Source organism: Zea mays, chromosome 5 (assembly GCF_902167145.1).
Source record: "Zea mays cultivar B73 chromosome 5, Zm-B73-REFERENCE-NAM-5.0, whole genome shotgun sequence".
Taxonomy (NCBI): Eukaryota; Viridiplantae; Streptophyta; class Magnoliopsida; order Poales; family Poaceae; genus Zea; species Zea mays.
In genome coordinates this window covers 41,159,348-41,167,706 of record NC_050100.1, presented here as the reverse complement: position 1 = coordinate 41,167,706, position 8,359 = coordinate 41,159,348, and the positions used below count along the sequence as shown (strand labels likewise).

At 42.4% G+C, this 8,359-nt stretch overlaps 1 protein-coding gene across 1 annotated transcript; it reads left to right on the top strand.

Annotated features, from left to right (window-relative positions):
• The first annotated feature begins 203 nt into the window (after window positions 1-203).
• Window positions 204-8,022, top strand: LOC103626268 (UTP:RNA uridylyltransferase 1). The gene is made up of 6 exons (XM_008646661.4): window positions 204-1,559; window positions 2,900-3,271; window positions 4,976-5,199; window positions 5,292-5,349; window positions 6,995-7,191; window positions 7,523-8,022. The coding sequence occupies exons 1-6, from the start codon at window positions 333-335 to the stop codon at window positions 7,785-7,787; spliced, it is 2,343 nt and encodes a 780-aa protein (XP_008644883.1). The 5' UTR covers window positions 204-332; the 3' UTR covers window positions 7,788-8,022.
• The last annotated feature ends 337 nt before the right edge of the window (window positions 8,023-8,359 follow it).

Sequence of the window (8,359 nt, the reverse complement as noted above, 5' to 3'; positions counted from 1 at the left end):
TATACAGGCCCATAGACGGAATGTACAGGGGCTCATTTTTTTAGGAACAATTGGATCTATACCATTAAAAGATCCAAACTTTAGATATATACCATGGACCCCATATGTCATTGACTCATGTGGACCCACATGTAAGTGAGATAGTAATGGTATGGATCCAAAGTGATGATCTTTTAATGGTATGGATCCAAATTTCCCTTTTTTTTATCAACAAACAATTGGAAAACGGCTGCTCCATTCCGACTACCAGGGCAGTATCATGAAAAATAGAACGAGAAGGTACCAAAGCTGGGAAAATATCGTCACAGAGGCCCAGGTCCTCGCCGCCCCCGATGGCCGACTCCTCCGGTCGCAGTGGCGGCCGCCCCACGTCAGCCTCGCCATCCACTGCCACACACACCTCACCGGCGTCTTTCGACGGCGGTCTCCTACTCCGCCTCCTCCAAAACCCTCCTTCTGCGCACCCGCGAGAGGAAATCCTCGCCCCGTCCCCCGTTGCCCCGGGGGCGCACCACTTCTTTAGTGACCCTGCCGTCGCCGCCGTGGGGCCTCTCTTCGCCGCATCGGCGCAGACGCAAGGAGGGGACTTCGGGTGGTCCTCCACCTCGACCACGCACGTACAGCAGCAACCCCGATTCTCGGATCCCCGATTCGCTCCAGGGGACCCCTTCGCTGCTCTTGGCGGTAGAGGGTTCGGATCTGGGGATGCGGTTAGGGCGGAGAGGCCTCGGTCGGGGGCGCCGCCTCCAGGGTTTGGCAAGCCGTCGCATCCACTTCCTGCTGCCCGTGATGCGCGGAGTGCATCTGGTGTGGTATTGCGTAAGGAGCAGTACAATCCTCGTCCCGTGGATTTCGTTCCGGCTCTTGCAGATGTTCGTGATCCGGTTGGCAGAATGCCTCATGGACACGGAGAGCAGTTTTACAGGGAACAGCAGCAAGATCGTTTTTTGTCACGGACCCCGCCTGAGATCAATGCCAATGGACAGTTTGGCAGGATGCCAATTGGAGAGCAGCATACACTTCCTATCTTAGGTGGCAGGAGGCTCCATGTAGATCAGTACATGCCTCCCGTCCAGGAAGGCAGGGCACCACATGGTGGTCATGGCAAGCATGAATCCCGCTTAACCAATCCGCTACAAAGGGAGCAGAGGTGGCAGGGTCTTAGGGAGGACAAGGGCTATGCTTCGCGGAAGCTGCCAAATGTGAATGCCCATTACACATCTGGTAAGGCACTGGTGAAGGAGGTGCACCATTTGACAATACCTGCTGGCAGTTCAGTTCCAGTGGAAATTACGGAGAATCAAGCGAGTGGTTTGGAAGGAGGCAGAATAGGGAAAGTAGTTTTGGAGGATGGAATTGATGAAGAAGGGGTAGTGGAGGCAAGTAAGTTTGAAGTGTCATATGAAAAGAGTAAGATTAGATTTGCTGGACATGATGAACAAGATGATGGTGGTGACAGGGAAGATGCTATAATTGAGCAGATGGCACAAAATCTGCTGATTGATGGCAATGGTGATGCCAAGGGAGTAGTGTTGGAAAAACCTATCCTGAGGAGTAAGGTAAATTGGATCATTTTTCATAACCCGTGTCTGTAATGAACAACTAGATTTTAATTCTAGATTGCCCAATTTTCATAGTCCAACAATCCACACTCCAACCTTTTGTACTCACCATGCCATTACAATGTACTCCCTCCGTTCCAAATTATGTTGCTTTGACTTTTTTTTTGCTAAATAGAATTTGCTATGCATCAAGATATATATATATATATATATATATATATATATATATATATATATATATATATAGATAGATAGATAGATAGATAGATAGATAGACACACACACACAACAAATTCAGTGTACTAAAAAAGTCAAAGTGACTTATAATTTGGAAAGGACGGAGTACTTGTTTGTTTATTTTTCCCAATCACCTCTCCCTCGCACTTCCCACTCTGCACTGTGGCCATGGCAACAGCAAGCTCTTTGTTGTTCAACTCATTTGTAAGGAACTGAACGGGAAATATGATGTGAATAGAGGGGGCCATAGACAACCCGTTTTGAGGCCATGATTGCAAGGAGATGTGGGCCATGGACCCCAGCCATAACTGCCTACATATGCGGGAAGGAAGAAGAATTCTTTTCCGTACATGCAACTATGCAAGGAATGGAAGGGGAAATAGGGAGGAAGAGGAGAGATTGTGGAAGATTCATTTTCGTGCTTGGACCAGGCTGAGATTGCAAGGCTGATTAGGGGCCTTAGTTGTCCAGCCATGATTGCCTTCTCTGTACGTTGACGAAGAGTGTGATTGAGAGAAAGATACCATAAATTCAAATGGTGGCAGCATTTGGAACTTCAGCCTTTTGCAATCCAGCTTTCCAGCTGCTTTGCAGAATCTTTAGGGCGAACAACCAGGGCCATATATGCACTCATCCTTAGACGGAATTTTTTTGAGCTTAAACTGGTTCTATCTAGATCCGCCCTTTAACATTCCTTAAGATCGTTTGAATTGCATATATCTATAAGTTACTAAAGCTGAATCAAATTTTCTGCATCTTAATCAAATTTTCTGCATCTTAATTCACCATATGTAAAACAAAAGAACAGGTGGTGTACTTTTGCAGTTTTTGCTAGTGTTATAAGCTGCATTTTTTCTCAAGCACTCAGTAGAGCTATGTATCATTATATTAAGAAGAATAAAAAGGGGAAGAGAACCCTAAACAGCAGCACACAACACACTCACAACTTGGAAACTAGGAAAAAAGCCAAGTTGCATTATCAAGGACTCTTGCCAGCAACCAGTTGCCAGTTATGCTTCTGCAGCTGATTTTGTAATTTACTGATCTTGATATTAACATTAAGTTATGTAAGATTTAGCCATACTTTTTTTATGTTGCAGGATTTCAGATCAGATTTTTCTAGAGGGCATCATGTATCAAGTCAGAGAATAAGATTCCAGAGGAGAAACAGGCCATGTCGATATGACATAGATCGATTTACACCTAACTTCTTGTCAATTTTTGAATCTTTGGTGCCCTCTGAAGAGGAAATTGCAAATCAGAAACAGTTGTTAACATCTCTAAGCAGACTGATAAACACAGAATGGCCTAATTCAAAACTATACCTCTATGGATCATGTGCCAATTCTTTTGGTTTCTCAAATAGTGATATTGATCTTTGTCTCTCGATTGATAACAAGGAAATGAGCAAGGTTGATATTATATTGAAATTGGCAGATATTTTCCAAGCTGGAAATCTCCAGAATATTCAGGTGAGCTCAGGTATCATTCCCTGTGTTGTGACATGCTAACTGATGTTTTGTGTTGAATGATATCATCAACATTTTGCTAAACCATGTGCTGATGTTGCATGTAATACTTTTGCAATACTTCTGATTTGTTTCTACAAGACCTTTATGATTTTTTTGCTTACAACGATGAACAATATCACAAGAATTCTCTGTTACTATATAAATTTTATATTGTAGTACTACTGTGTACAGGAAAACAGCTATCCATGTGCCTAAACCTTGATCATTTTGGTCGCCTGGGAGATTTGGAAGCACCGTAATGCTTGGGGGTTGTGCTCTGCACCCAGCGAGTTCAGAGTGCTGTGATTGAGGAGGGCAGCGCTTGGTGCTTGGCTGGTGCATCAGCTCTGCAGGACCTCCTCCTGCGCCAACTCCCTAGGGGACCCTAGCAGTTTGCCTGCTGGTGGCATGCTTATTAAAACGATGTTAAAACGACATTTAAACGTCGTTTAAACTATAAAACACTGACAGAAAGTGAAACGATAAAACGTTTTACGATTCATCGTAAAACGTCGTTTAACGTTGTTTAAACGTCGCGTTTTGACGTTTAAACGCGGTATAGAGTGAAACGCCGCGTTTCGGGCGTTTAATGTGTCTGCTGCTAGAAATTGGCCCAGCCCAATTAGGAACTCCCGCCCAGGTAGGGTTGGCGCTCTCACCAGGCCGCCGCTCCAGGCCGCACTCCAGGGCTCCAGGCCACCGCTGCCGCTGCTTCAGGCCGCCGCCTCCTCCCCCGTGCAGCCTCATCCCTCCCCCGTGCTCAGCCGCTCAGCGTCGTCCCCCGTGCTCAGCCGCTCAGCGTCGTCCTCCCTCCTGCACCGCCCGTCCGGCGCCGCCAGCCCCGCCTCTGCGGCTGCTGCCTGTGCCGCTGTCCGCCCGCCGCCAGCCCCGCCTCTGCGGCTGCGCTTGTCCCGCACTCCTGCTGTCCGCTCGCCGGCCTGTCCCGCATTCCCGCTGCTGAAGGAAGAAGGATTGAGGTGAGGTGCTGTCCTCTGTTTTGCGTCTGTTCCCGTTGCTACAGACTACATACTACAGAGACTACAGAGTACAGAAACTGTCCCACTGTTCTACTGTCCGCTGGCGTATGCTCCACTGGTGAGTAATCTAGCCTCCTGTTGCTCGCTTACAGAGACTACAGACTACAGACTACAATATTATTTATGTGAACTTATGTTGGTTGTTTGGTATTTGACTTGATATAATTGCCTGAAATTATGATATATTGAAATTTCCCTATGTTGTTTAAAACTACGTTTAAACTTTGTTTAAACCGTTTAAAAGTTAAAACTCACCCATGAGCATTTCAACGTTTTGTCGTTTTAATAACCTTGGCTGGTGGTCGCTTTGGTCGGGATGTTGCTCTGTGTGCGTGGCGCGTTGTGTTAATGTCATGGGGTCTCGGCCTATGGGCCTTTGTATTAGGGGTTGACAAGTCTTGTCTCTCCTATGTTTTTTTCTTCTTAATATAATGACACGCAGCTCTCCTGCGTTTGTTCAAAAAAAAGATTTATGGTTTTGTTGGGTTTGAACTCTAGCCTATTCTATTTTGCTTGGGACTAAAAGGCTTTGTTGTTGTATGTAGTACTATTGTGTTGAGATCTAATACAGGTTAGGAATTTGAAATGGTATACTGATTTTTTGACACAAACTAATGAAAATTTGCAGCCATTAACTCGAGCAAGGGTCCCAATAGTGAAGCTTATGGATCCAAAAACAGGGCTTTCCTGTGATATATGCGTCAATAATCTTTTAGCAGTTGTTAACACAAAACTTTTGCGAGATTATGGACAAATAGATAAAAGGTTACAGCAGTTGGCATTCATTGTGAAGCATTGGGCTAAAACTCGACGTGTAAATGAAACTTATCAAGGAACACTTTCTAGTTATGCGTAAGTTGTCAGTTTCACATTATTACCAATATAATATTGTTCTCATCTTTACGTGACAATGGTCTGAATTTTATTATTTTCTTGACTTTCAGCTATGTGATTATGTGCATTCACCTCCTACAGCTGCGAAGAATACTCCCATGTCTACAGGTTTCTGGGTTGTAGTGCATTTCTTGTACATTACATCTTTGAAGAATTCTTGGTATTTAGGTTCTAACTGTAACTGTGTATTATTGTAACACAGATAATGGAAACAACAAAATTTAGTCCCAAACAAGTTGGGTACTCTAGATCTGAAACAAATATGTCTGGAGGTTTTATATTTATTATACGTTTTTGCTATTGTTTTGTATATGTTGTGAACGGGCCTGCTGCCCTGGTAGCATGGCTCAAGAAACACCATAGTTCCTGAGTTGATTCTTGGAGGCACATTTAAACATGAGTTAAAAAACAACCCTTGTTGGCTGTAGTTCTTAGTTATATATGTAACCGCCCGAGATGCTTTCAGCGAGATACGGAGTACTCGGTGACACATTCAGGGCAGCTGGCCTTTGGGTTGTTTCTCGGTGTATGTGCTAGATAGGAGCTGCTCCTTAGTGCAATCCATGAGGGCAATCTTTCCCCTGCACTGCATAACTAAATTTTAATATATCATCATCTTGGAACCCTAACTAAATTTTACTAGATCATCATCTTGCCATCTATCATGAAGTGCTAAAAAATGATCTAGGAAAATAATTTTTTTGTTGGATGCACTAAATTTGTGTTGCTGTATTACTATTCTTCTGCATTGATAGTTTTTTCCAGTAAAATTTAGGTTCTTTAAAAAATGTCATATGTTATTCATTTTATTTGTTGTACCCAATTTAGTAGAATTCCACTTTTGTGCCCTCAATTATGAACACATCTAACAACTATAAGAGATGGAACTATTTAGTTTGTCTTCCCTAATTCTCAACACCTTCCAAAAGTTTTTTGATGAATGTGCCATCCAGGCTTAGTGCTGATGGTTTTGTTCGGCATGTTTTAGTAACAGCATGAGCCCCATTCTGATGCCTCTCACTTGCCTAGTTTTGCTGCTTATCTGTCTCGATGACCCAAATTCCTAACGAGTAATGGTGGGTTGCACTTAAACGCAGAACAAATTTAGATGAGGTGTTGTGTAGTAGACATGCATGATGGCGGGAATTGAAGCAAATGCTGGCATGATGTGGGATTCCTGCTTAATTTAGTGTTTGCATGGGCTTGAGGCTTATCATTTTGTTGACTTTACACAACATTTCTGTTTTCTTTATCAATGCGCCGAGAGCATCAATAATGTTAGATAATTTTAGTTTATTGCATGTCTAATGATTTGTTTAGTAGTTAGCAAGGCTTTTTGTTTCCAGTTGCAATATGCAATTTGTATCCTGCATCTAGCCCTGTGTTTACTTCTTGCATTAAAAAGGGAAGAAATAATGGTGTATGGTTTCATTCCCCATGTCAGCAGAGTTGGGATGCAAATTAAACGGTTTCATATTTTTTGACACCTAAAAACAGGTTCATAATTTGAGGGTGTAAATTAAACTGCACTTTCAGGTGACAGGGCAGATGGTTTTTTGTTTCAATTTAGAAAGGTGCATGGAAGCTTCAATATTATAGAAGAATATGCATTCTTACTGTTTTTTTATTACATCTTGATAACATATGCTTTCATTTGAAGCATTCACCTTTGTAAATATTTATCATTGGCCATCTCTGTTCCTTGGTACTAATTCTTTACTTTGTCAACTAACATACTGTCATGCAATGCCAGGAAATGGAGGCCACTTATTATGTCAAGGTGGAAGAAATCAACTGTGCATACTTTGACCAAGTGGACAAGCTAAATAATTATGGTGCTCACAACAGAGATACAGTATCAAGGCTGCTCTGGTCCTTTTTCCATTACTGGGCATATGAGCACGATTACACAAGAGATGTCATATCAATTCGTACTGGAAGGATTATCAGGTATGGCATATACCTTGCTGAGGCATCATTTCTTTCTAGAATGCTTCATGCGATGATCATTTCTTTCCTAGCCCATATGTGAACATGATAATGGTTAGATGGTGCATTTTGGATATGTTTGTAGCTGTTTCACTATAGGTATAGTATCTATTGTTATTAGTCCCAGCTAGTAATTTGTAAACAATTGATGATACAACCAAAGCGGTTCCAATTTTCTTTATTGTGTAGTGAAACACCAAGTTGTCGAAAGGTATAGCTTTCCTTCTTTCCGACACAAATTATTTTGTCTTTCTGACACAAATTATTTTGTTTTTTCTGACACAAATTTCAGTAAGGAACGGAAGGACTGGACTAGACGAGTTGGAAATGACAGGCATCTCATATGCATCGAAGATCCGTTTGAGATCTCCCATGATCTCGGTCGCGTAGTTGACAAGTTCACCATCAAAATACTCAGGGAGGAATTCGAGCGAGCAGCTAATATATTACAGTTCGATCCAAACCCCAGCGTAACACTCTTTGAGCCCTACGTGCCCCCTCCATCGCCGAGCCTGTTGCAAGAAGAAACTGCGAATGCTGCAGAAATTGAACTATGATAGCGTTTGGTTCGTCCCCAGGTATTGTAATAGGAAATAGAATCAACTCAAGGATTTTGATCCTTGCATCACTGGTTGCAGCCTTTGGTTGGATGTGTAAATGGTATTGTTTACCGTTACAGCTGTTTGGTTTCTATCTCAGGGATCACAAGTCAGTTCCCGAACTTAAAAATCATTCGTGGTATGTTCTATTTCAACTCAAGGGATCACAAGTCAGCTACCATATCACATGTCCTATTTTATTTCTATTTCAAACTTCATTCGGCAAATAGTGGTGCGAATTCTCTATTTGGACAGCCAAAAGTCAGCACCATACGTATAATTTTGGTTCACATATGAAAGAGGTCAACCAATTATTGTATGTCGTACAACAAATGGGATGAATAGGATGACATCAAGCCAATGTATCGGAACGTTTTTTTTTTGTTGTTGCTCTGTAGCTATCGTTATGCGAACATGTTTAGTATAGAACTTATCCATCTTTAGGTTCACTGCGTGTTTGAAATTGAACTTAAGAGAAACTTCGAACAAATATAAGTATAATAATCAAGCATATCAGCTCTAATAAACCA